The sequence below is a fragment of the Astyanax mexicanus genome, chromosome 1, assembly GCF_023375975.1.
Source record: "Astyanax mexicanus isolate ESR-SI-001 chromosome 1, AstMex3_surface, whole genome shotgun sequence".
In the NCBI taxonomy this organism is placed as follows: Eukaryota; Metazoa; Chordata; class Actinopteri; order Characiformes; family Acestrorhamphidae; genus Astyanax; species Astyanax mexicanus.
In genome coordinates, this window is record NC_064408.1 from 124,092,994 (window position 1) to 124,105,113 (window position 12,120).

The 12,120-nt window shown below is 37.1% G+C and overlaps 1 protein-coding gene across 1 annotated transcript; it reads left to right on the forward strand.

The window, feature by feature from the left end:
* The first annotated feature begins 86 nt into the window (after positions 1-86).
* gpatch3 (G patch domain containing 3) lies at positions 87-10,162 on the forward strand. Its single transcript, XM_049464941.1, has 7 exons — positions 87-1,100; positions 2,442-2,902; positions 4,554-4,728; positions 6,468-6,527; positions 7,090-7,208; positions 8,080-8,207; positions 9,782-10,162. Exons 1-7 carry the CDS (start codon positions 143-145, stop codon positions 9,966-9,968), a joined length of 2,088 nt encoding a protein of 695 aa, XP_049320898.1. The 5' UTR covers positions 87-142; the 3' UTR covers positions 9,969-10,162.
* The last annotated feature ends 1,958 nt before the right edge of the window (positions 10,163-12,120 follow it).

The window sequence follows — 12,120 nt, forward strand, 5'->3', positions numbered from 1 at the left end:
ATAATTTTTTCATAAAAAGGCATCCGTCTCCCGAGAATCACAGTTATGTTATTGTTCATGTTTCCCTTTTTTATGTTAAGGGACTTTTATTTTGAAGCTGGGCGCTGCGTGAATCTAGCCACAGCAACGGGTAATAACAGTGATGGCGGGTAGTGAACGAGACTCGGAGTACTACGTGGTGAGTAATATTCCCCCCGGCTTCAGATCCGCCGACCTTAGGAACTATTTCAGCCAGTTCACGGAGAGCGGAGGCTTCCGCTGCTTCCACTACCGCCACCGGCCCGAGCTCCGGCCCAGCCCCGCCGCTCCCCGGGCTCTGGATCCGGTCACAGAGTCCCTGCAGGGACCGGGGTCGGATCTCACCTCCGCTGCGGAGAACCAGCTTCAGATAAACCCTCAGAGATCAGACCAGCTTCAGATAAACCCTCAGAGATCAGACCAGCTTCAGATAACCCCTCAGAGATCAGATCAGCTTCAGATAAACCCTCAGAGATCAGACCAGCTTCAGATAACCCCTCAGAGATCAGATCAGCTTCAGATAAACCCTCAGAGATCAGATCAGCTTCAGATAAACCCTCAGAGATCAGACCAGCTTCAGATAAACCCTCAGAGATCAGACCAGCTTCAGATAACCCCTCAGAGATCAGACCAGCTTCAGATAACCCCTCAGAGATCAGACCAGCTTCAGATAACCCCTCAGAGATCAGACCAGCTTCAGATAAACCCTCAGAGATCAGACCAGCTTCAGATAAACCCTCAGAGATCAGACCAGCTTCAGATAAACCCTCAGAGATCAGACCAGCTTCAGATAACCCCTCAGAGATCAGACCCTCAGAGTTCGGACCAACCTCAAATAAACCCTCAGAGATCAGACCAGGATCAGACAGACCCTCAGAGTTCAGACCAGGATCAGACAGACTCTCAGAGATCAGACAGGGGTCAGAAAGCAGAGGGCTCGTGTTGCTGTGTGGTTTGGGTGAAGGCTGGGGAGGCTGAGCGCTTTATAAAGATGTATGCTGGAAACCAGTGGATCGACTCTAAGGGGAACTGGTTGGTGAAGCGCTGCGTTCTTCGGAGGATTAAACTCTCTGATCATACAGGTGAGCAGATCAGCAGGTGTGGTGTGTAAATATTGTGCAATACATTACAGAAGGGCTGTGAATTGCAGGGCATGTCATTGAAAACGATCCTATCAGTGATATTGTGACTCTGCGATACTCATTGTATCAATATTTTCTACAATACTTTACAGCATTGGTGTTACTATAGAGTATGGGTTATTATTATTAATTTCTCAAAATTATACATCCAATTATTTTTTTAACTGATTGACCAATCCAGTGCAATTTAGTGAACACTTGCTCTTCATTTCCTTGGGTGGCCCTGATAAGAGCCAGTTCCTTCATGGTGCTTTTGATTGTATTTGTGGCTGCACTTGATATTTTCTTGCTATAATATGGATTAGAACATTATTCAAATAGAGCTAATCACTGTATACCAACTCTACCTCTTCACAACTTTACAACTGATGCTCTTAAACACATTAAGAGACAAGTATTTCAAGTAATTAACTCTTGATGAGTTCAGCACAGCTGTTAACTGAAAGCCTGAATTCCAGGTGACTCTACCCCATAAAGCTGACTGAGAAAATCCAGCAGAGATGTGCAAAACTGTTTAATCTAAGCAAGAGGTGACATTTTCTTCTTAAATCGTGTTAGTTTTGTTCAGTTTCTCACTGCTGTTTAGTGACTGAACAGGATAACAATACAGAACATTCACGGTTCACACCTCCAGCACTGTAATCTGTTGTACCCATACTGCTTTGTAATGAATCTAAACTTACAGTAGATACAGAATCACCAGCACCGTAATCTGTTGTACCCATACTGCTCTGTAATTAATCTACAGTTACAGTAGATACAGAATCACCAGCACCATAATCTGTTGTACCCATACTGCTTTGTAATTAATCTACAGTTACAGTAGATACAGAATCTCCAGCACCGTAATCTGTTGTACCCATACTGCTCTGTAATTAATCTACAGTTACAGTAGATACAGAATCACCAGCACCGTAATCTGTTGTACCCATGCTGCTCTGTTATTAATCTACAGTTACAGTAGATACAAAATCACCAGCACTGTAATCTGTTGTACCCATACTGCTCTGTAATTAATCTACAGTTACAGTAGATACAGAATCACCAGCACCATAATCTGTTGTACCCATACTGCTCTGTAATTAACCTACAGTTACAGTAGATACAGAATCACCAGCACCATAATCTGTTGTACCCATACTGCTTTGTAATTCATCTACAGTTACAGTAGATACAGAATCACCAGCACTGTAATCTGTTGTACCCGTACTGCTCTGTAATTAATCTACAGTTAAAGTAGATACAGAATCACCAGCACCTTTTCTTGTTTTTTCTTTGTAGATTCTGATGTCTTCCCATATAAAACGAAGGCTGAACTGAAGCGTCGCACGACTCGCTCAGACCATTTCACCAGAGCGGACCTGAAGGCGCTGCCGGAGATGAACCCGCCGCCTCTGATGCCCCAGGGGAACGTGGGTACTCCCGTCAGTGTTTTCCTGCAGCTGATCCAGTCCTGCCGCCTTCCCCCCCGACTCATCCGCCAGCTCGGCCTCACCTTTCCCAAAACCGGCTCCAGCCGTCGCTACGGCAACGTGCCGTATCAGTACCACAGCAGTGGTGGTACCGTGGTGCCGCCCATCGAGGAGAGCGTGTTCACTGCAGGAGGGGCGGAGATCAGCGGGCCTGGGCGTGTACCACCCAGAACTATAGTTGAACCCAAAAAACGCCCATCCAGACCACCTCCAATCAGAGAGCAGACACCAGAGGCGGAGAGTGAGGAGGACCAATCAGGACCCGACGACGTGAGTTCGGAACAGAATCTAATTAAGTGCCATAGCAGTAACTTTTTTATTTGCTGTATTATTAGTAGGATCGTGAACGCATTAGTGCATAAACATGTTTGATCGGAAAACTTTAATGCAAATACAAATGATGTACGCATTACGCAAATTACTCATGTGACACAGTTAACAGAGCCTGAAGATGTATTAGCAATTTTATTTAGAGATATAACAGCAACGTTCACTGTTGGGTTCAAAAGCTAGATTGTCTTTTATTTATGCTTCTTATGTGGCTGATGGAACATTTCCTCTTTTCAGGTTGTTGAGTGTGGAATATGGAGCTACACTAGTGTTAATTTGCTCTGTTAAAACCACTCTGTTAACTTAGCACATTACACAACTCTCATTTTAAAAAGTATCAAAACCACCCTGATGTATTATAATACAGTAAAACAAGCTCTAGCCTGATTTAATCTAAGAATACTGCCGATTAATAAAAGAGATATAAATAATGTTATTAATTTTATTAATTAATTTTTGAATACAACAGATTATTTTGTTTATATAGTGTAATCTTAAGGAGAAGGAAATAGCAAATAATTACAGAATTGTGTTGTGGATAATTAGATTTATTTTTTATTCTTTTTTTATTGAATGACATCACTGATTATTAATAATTTATAAAATTTGGTTTGGGTGAAATGCGTCATGTTTACCACCCTGTTATATTATTTTAGGATATAATTCACTTATTTTGAAAACCCAATAAACTAGACTATGATTAACTGCTTATGTCACTTATGGTGTCTCACAGGAGCAACAAAGATTGACATAGTGTAGCATAGCATAGCATAGTATAGCATAGCAAAAGTTAGCTTAGCATTGTAACCCTGCTGGAAAAAAACGGCAAGCAAATCTGCTTGCGCAACTTACATTTTGACCAGTATTACCTGAAAGGAGTGGAGCAGCCATCTGGCTTAGCACGTGCTCGCTTTACAAGATTTGCCCCAGCTATGGCTTCACTTAACCTAGCATTAGCATTTAGCCCTTTTAGCCTTCCTTCCATATTCTCATAATGTAGCCACTGTGTTTAATCTCAAAAGACTTGCGAGGTAGTGGGTGGGATTTAGTAAATGTTGAGGGTGTAAACATGTAATGGGTCTAGACTGTGATGTGACCGTTTTGGGATTTTGGATCACCCTTTTGGACGCGTTTTTGTTTTGGTATTCTGTTAGCTAAAGCTAACTGCAGAGACAGTAGTTGGTTAGTAATTAGCCTATCCCCTACTTGCTTCCATAAGTTTGTCTCAGCCCAAGTTTTACTGTTGAAAAAGCTATATTTTCCCTTCTGATGTGATTTTACAGTAGTTTGTTTTGAGGAAGTGGACGATTGAGAGTATAGACAGTAAAAGCTTGTGTTGTCTGGCTTTAGCTTTTAGCCTATTGTGGTTTTCCTATTGCTTTTTCCCTTTGAGTTTGAGCTCCTTTTCTCAGGACATTGTCTAAGGAAAATCCTAGTAGATTATTGGAATACGTACACCATTGTGAGGGATATAAATATTAGTGACAATTAGTCAAGACTGTGATGTAACAGTTTTGGGGTTTTGGAATTGGCCAGTTTTACATCTCTTTAATATTTCTCCATGTTTATGAATGTGTGTGTGTGTTGTTAGGATGATGACCGCTGTGAGGAGTGGGAGCGTCACGAGGCTCTTCATGAGGACGTGACGAGTCAGGAGCGCAGTAAGGAGCGCCTGTATGAGGAGGAGATTGAACTGAAGTGGGAGAAAGGAGGATCAGGACTGGTTTTCTACACGGACGCTCAGTACTGGCAGGAGGAGGAGGGAGGTACGATACTTCAGATCGCTTGTAGCATGAAACTATGGCTAGATAGACAGATACACAATTTAGCGGAAATGCAGCGAGTTTTCCATCAAACGAAATTAAAAAACACTTTTGAGCTTTGTAACTGAAAAAGATAAAAAAAAAAAAACTTCAGACTTAAACGTCTCTTTTCGCTAAATCCATTTTTCTTGTTGTTTGTGAAATACAGTAGGTCTCTCTGAGTTGTATATAATGCTGCACATGAAACTCTTCCTCAACCTCCATTGTCTGCAGTAGCTTGTAAAAGTACATATTCAGAAAAATAGTCGTGGGGGTTTAGTGTTTGATCCACATGAACCACGGAATTAATAACATTTATTTCAGCCCTGCTGCCGAGCAACGCTAAGCAAAGTTTAAGGGTTAACTTCACCTAGCACTCAGTGCTATATCTATATACACATTTATAAACATTTTGTCCTTTGAGTTTTAGAGCTGTAAAACCGCTGTGGCAAAAAGGGAGGTAGGCGTTCTCTGTTGCAGTGCTGTTAGCCAATCAGAGGCGATATGTTTGCATGTATGAATGTTTATGAGTAAGGGCCGAAATCCTGTCTTTCTTCAGATACCTTTTAATTCAGTGATCTAAAGTAGGGCTAAATAGAAACACTTGAGCACTTTTTGACACAAAAAACGTCTCACATGGCATTCATTCATTCAAGAGCTGAAATCCTGTCTATCGTCAGAGACCTCTTATTCAGTGATCTAAAGCAGGGTTATACAGAAACACTGGAGTACTCATTCATACAAGAGACCACAACTAGACATTTCAACATGAATTAAAAAATAATTTGGTGCTTCCCATTGAATCTTATGCACACTTCCCTAAAACCGTTATTATTTGTTGCATGCAGCAGCTGTGATTGGTCAATCACAACGCAAACACATTAACACACATGTTTAAATATGCACAGCGGCATATGGCACTCGCACTAGGCATTTTGGGCCACTTCAATATGTAGAAAACCTCAACATATGCCTTTGAGCTGCTTAATAGCTCCTGTGATGCTGGAGAATGGAATATGAAACCGAAACTTCACAGGAAGCGCTGCTTCATAGAGCATGAGTGTCAGTTTATGAGTGAACTTTTCAGACAAATGTTCAGATAAACCGCTAATTCAGGTTTAAAATCCACTCGTTTCCAGTTAAAGGGACAAATAAAGTGTGGTGCATTCTCCTTTCAGATTGGATGATTTTGGTGATTTTAATGAGGATTCTGTTTCCTTTTTTTTTTGCCAGCTCTCTAGTTATAATGCTCTGTTTCTATGGTTTAACGATAAGGGAATGAGTAGATAAAGACTTGGAGTCTTTGAGTTTGAAGTTCTGATATCTCCATGTTTGCAGTGTGCAGTATATTGTATCAGCACCATTTGCAGCAATACGGTAGCTCAGGTAACCAGCCGTGGCTATTAGAGCTAGAAAAAAAAAGTCCCGGGAACTACCAGACCACTCTGATTGTAGCAGAAGCACATGGATTACCTTTTATTCAATAACACCACTACTTTCGATACAAAAAAAAATCTGCTGCTTTAAATTAATCCAATTTTTAATCCCATGGCAGCATCCAATTGGAAAGAACAACCGCCTGATTTATGTGGCATCTGCATGCTGTTGGAGGGACGGAGCCACCCACAGATCAGCCAATAGATTAATCTGTGTTCATCTGAATGAATCCTTAACTTGTTCTTCTTTCTCTTGTTTGTGTTTAGATTTCGATGAGCAGACAGCGGACGACTGGGACGTGGACATGAGCGTTTACTACGACAAAGGTGCGCTATCTTCACTCCAACTCCAGGGCCCAATTCCATATCTTGTTTTATCAATAATACAAAACTATTAAAAGAAAAACAATAAAACAATGAAATAAATAAAAAGGAAATAAAGAACTAAGAGAACAACTCAAATAAAAAAAGATAAAAGTTAAGAATAAATGAGATTAAGTGAAACTGTTACAGACTGTCTAAAAATGGTTAGAAATTCAAGGTTTAAAATGGTTTAGTGACACAAGTGAGTTTTAGAGTTTTTTTTTTTTAGAGTTTCCTGTAGTGAATTCCAGCTCACTGGAGCTGCACTGTAGCTAAAAGCAGATTTTCCCAGTTCACTAAAAACTCTTGGAACAGAGTGAGTTTGATAATTACTGTTGTGATGTATTCTGGCAAATGACCAGAGAGTGCCTTATAAATAAAATTAAACCAGTGTGTTTCCCTTCTTATCGTTAAAGATGGCCAACCAACTTACAATTACCTGCATTTGTTGTAAAAGCAATGATTTCATTTATTTTATGTAGATGTGTGTTTTATGTGTGTTATTCATCATCCTGTTCTCGTTCAGACGGAGGCGACATGGACTCCAGAGATTACGTACGCATGAGGTATGAAACACGGAGACGAGACGGTCTGGAGGAGACGTCCAGCCAGCAGAAGATCGGCACCTTCGAGAAGTTCACTAAGGTAACAGTAGAGACTTGCGTACATTTACCCTGTCTGGTGTCATATCATACTCTTGAGCTCTGAGAGATACCAGCTGTACAGAACTGGCGTAGTAACATTAGCAGCGCTAAACTTAGCCTTAGCATTTATTTATTTTTTAATAAAAGACTGAATGGCTTTTTCTTTGCAAAATTCCCTCACACTCATGTGCCTTACATTTAAGGGTGTCTGAATCAGTTTCTCTAATTTTGCTATTTATAGGTTTATGTTTGAGTAAAATAAACATTGTTGTTTTAAGTTTTAAATTTAGAGCATTTATTTGCAGAAAATGAGAAATGACCTCTTTCAGACCTCAAATAATGCAAAGTAAACAAGTTCATAAAGTTTTAAGAGTTCAGAAATCAATATTTGGTGGAATAACCCTGGTGGTTTTTAATCACAGTTTTTTTCATGCATCTTGGCATCATGTTCTCCTCCACCAGTCTTACACACTGCTTTTGGATAACTTTATGCTGCTTTACTCCTGGTGCAAAAATTCAAGCAGTTCAGTTTGGTGGTTTGATGGCTTGTGATCATCCATCTTCCTCTTGATTATATTCCAGAGTTTTTTTAATTTGGTAAAATCAAATAAACTCATAATTTTTAAGTGATCTCTTATTTCTTTTTTCAGAGCTGTATCTGGAACAAGGAAGTGAATCTTATATGCACTCAACATGCTGCAAATTAAAAATCTTTGTTTCATGTTTTACATGGTTGATAGTTTTAATTTCCCTCATTTGAGTTAAGACTGTGATGTAACAGTTTTGGCATTTTGTAGTCAGCCTGTTTTACAGCTCTGTTTTTGGGTCTAAATTGTGTATATATGTGTCTATATGTGTGTTTGTGTGTATAGGGTGTGGGGCGGCGTGTGATGGAGAAGCAGGGCTGGAGGGAAGGTGAGGGATTGGGACACGCCGGTGCCGGGATACCCGAAGCTCTAGAGAATGAGGGGCAGCATCCCAACTGTAAGAGAGGGTTTGGGTAAGTGTTTATATATATATATATATATATATATATATATATATATATATATATATATATATATATATATATATATATATATATATTATTATTTTTTTTTTTTTTTTTTTTTGGGGGGGGGGGGGGGGGGGGGCTATAGCATATAGCAGAAATGCATATATACACAATATACTTCTAATGTCAGTAGGAATGTTAAAAAGCCACTATATCAGATAATATTTATTTTAATTTAAGGGGTAAACACAACCTTAATAATAACAACCCCAAACACACCTCCAAGTGTGTGAGCACCTGTGGGGTATCCTCGAGCAGAAGGTGGAGGACCGTAAGGTCAATTATATCCACCAGCTCTTTGATGTCATCATGGAGGAGTGAAAGAGCATTTTCAAATTCATAAAGAGTTCAGAAATCGATATTTGGTGAATTTACTGTTTCTACTGTATGAGTGTTTTTATCTCAGTAAAATAGAGCAGTAACTACAGCCCTTTTAAATATATTAATACTGTAGCTTGAAGAATGATTTAAATGTATTTGTTAACTGGGGACAGAAGGGAATTATAGCTGATTTAAAATACTGTAATGCTTCTAATGGCTTCAGGAATAACATATAGTAAATTTATATTAAACTTGTATCTAACTTGTGCAATAGAACTTTTGAGAAATATCTCTATTTGAATACTTAAACATTAAGTATTTTAGGTTTGTTTATAGTGTTTATGGAACTATTTATTGAAATATTTAGTTTTGTAAAGGGAGCCGTGTAATTTGTAAAGCGTATCTATTTTTTTAAAGGTCTGTTGTTTACATTCTTTAGCTATTTTTCTGATAATAAAGTCAGATTTCTTCATATATTGTGTATATACTTTTGTGGGATAAAGTAATCCCAATACTAATCAAAGCCTGAATTTAAAGCCTTGTTGTTTTATATTGTATATGTACTCTGAAGAGTACAGTAACTCACAAACCTATATTAAAGCCCAGTCATGCAAAAAATAATAATAGAAAATATATATAAAATTACTGTGATATATCGTGAAATAGGGGTGGTCAATATTGTATCGTAAACAAAATATCGTGACACAGAAATATCATGATATTAAAAATCCATATCATGATAATAGGGCTGTTCTGTCTTAAAAGTAGTCTATTATTTACTGTGAATATTTAGGTGTATTTATTGTGTAATTGTTTTAGTTTGCAGTTTATATGCATGCACTAAATATTCTGCAATATTATTTGCTGCATTATATTATTTTATGCTATATTATTTATTTTGCCACATTATGATTATACTGTTATACTCTTATACTATATTCCTGAAATGAATGAATTATTTTAGTTTTCCTATATCGCCAAGTATATCGTTATCGCAAAAATACCCTGAAATATCGTGATATTATTTTAGAGCCATATCGCCCACCCATATCCTGAAACCGTCAGAATCTTGAAAAATACCATAATATGCATTTTTGGCCATACCGTCCAGCACTACTGTGATATAATTGTTACCAATATGTTTTATTATATCAATGATAAATTCAGTATCTGACTAAAGCATTGATTTTTTTTTGCAGGTACCACGGAGAGAAGCTCAGCTCCTTCCAGCCGCTCAAAAAACCTCGATCCGATTTTCTCATTTCCACTGTTTACGATCAGCCTAAAGACATGGACAGAGGGGACAGTCTGCTGAGACGCCAGCCCAACACCGCCATGAAGTACCGAGGCTGGCAGCCAGGAACCAGCACTGAGCCCAACAGCTGACCTTTAATCAGTATCATCCACTCAGTAATTCACTGATTCTGCACAGAACTTTATAAATCCGGACCAAAGAACATCTTTATTTTAACAAGTATTGAACTCTAAAACTGTTCCTTTATTTAAACGGATGAGCTGATACTGTTTATATCTGCTCATCTTATTTTACCATGTTTTTATTAAAAGAGTATGAACAGAAATGTCTGTGATTTTTATTTTATTTTACAACCACACAACCATTACAACCATTACCAGTACTTTTTTTGCAAGACCATTGTTTAGACCATTTTGTGGAACTGATATAATGGTAATGTGAAAACATAATTTTAACGAGAAACCAATGTTTAATAATAAAGAATATTGCGTCGATGCATTTAGAATATAAAAAGTCCAAATATTTAAAACTAAAAAAATAAAGTCAACATCCTGTTAAAATTTTTGTAGGTTTTTCAATGCTAAGAAAGCATAGTATGTACAACCGTACTGGGGTCAGCCAAAAGGTTGAGGTTGAGGTTGTATCCATATATTGTACAATAAGTAAAAAAATTAAGGCTAATTACAATGACAGGACATGTAAGTGCACAAAAATGGGACTTTTATGTCCACAAATTCACTGCAAAAAAAAAAAAAAAAATTAGCAAGTGATATCTAGTTTCAATGCAATAAATCTTTTTTTTTTCTCTCTGATATAATTTTTAGTATCAACAATAGTAATAACAATAATAATCTTACTTAGACTTTATACCTTATTTTAAAGTCACCAGTCAAGTTTATTTTATTCTGGTGTCCAAACCTAATCAGTATTTTTTGCTTTATTTCAGTCTTAGTTCACTTATTATGAGAATATTATTTTTTTTTCTTAGGAAATCCTAACTAAGAAAATTTTGTTTATCTTATTTTTTGCAGTGAAAAAAATAAAATAAATAAATAAATAGAGACATTCCAAGGCAGGGAATTTAGTATCAATAAATGTATTGGTCTTCAAATCAAATAAATGTTTTATGTATTATTTGCAGGTGAGACTTTAAACGTATAACTCTTTACATATTTTTAGGAAATGAAACAGCAATGTAATTACTCAAGAATTATGCAGTATAATGTAGTTAAAATCCCTCTGTGAGGGTGAAGGAGTGGAAATATTTGCTGTAAAGTGAACCATATTTTTGGCGAAGACGTTTAACTTAAAATTTTTAACTTAGAAATTATTATTACAGCTGTATAATCACCCAGAAATTACTCACATTTTTGTGATTTGTCATTGAAATGCTTTGAAAGACTTTTATTTTGTAGATGTGTGTGAAGCAAAGTAAATAAAAAAATATTTATATTGCTTTCTTACAGCGACTGTTGTCACATTTTTGACTACGCACTAGGTAAAAAAAACTCTTATTGTAGAAAGGACAAACCTTCACAGAAACCAAGACAAAAGACACCTTAAATGACAAGAAAACCGTTTTGTTTTGTATTTACATTTTTACATAAAAAAATAAAATGTAACAAACACAATGCAGTTACATTTTAGCAAAGCATTTTCCCATACATTTTGCAATTTTCAGTGGAATTGCACTTCTTTTGAAATCAGTTGTGGCTAACAAGAATAGGATTTATATTATATTATTTTATATTATTATATTATGATATTTGTCAGCAATTTCTCGGGAATATTTAGTGATGGGTTGGACTTTTATTTTGAAAGATTTGTTTGTAGAAAACAGACTCTACAAACAACCAAATACTCAGAAATTGTGCAGGGATTTTTGTAACTATATTTTTGTGGAATTGTCCTAAAAAAAGTTATTAGACTTTTATTTTGACGGCATTTATGATAAACACGCACCGTGAATAAAAGCATTTTTATTATCCAGAAATTCCACAGGAATATTTACATTCACTGTAAATCAAGAGGTTGTAGTTTTGGTAAGGCTTTTATTTTGAAAGATTTTTTTTGTGGAAAACACACTACGAACGGCTAAATACGCTGATCTTACGCAGAAACTTTTTGAAGTACATTTCTGTAACGGAGAGACTTTTACTTTGAAGGCATGTATGGTGAACGGGCGCTTCGTCTGGTATCCATGTTTACGCAAAGATTACGCAGAACTTTCGGTGTTTTTCTTTGCGTACGCCTTAAGGGGACTTTTATTTTGAAATATATAGA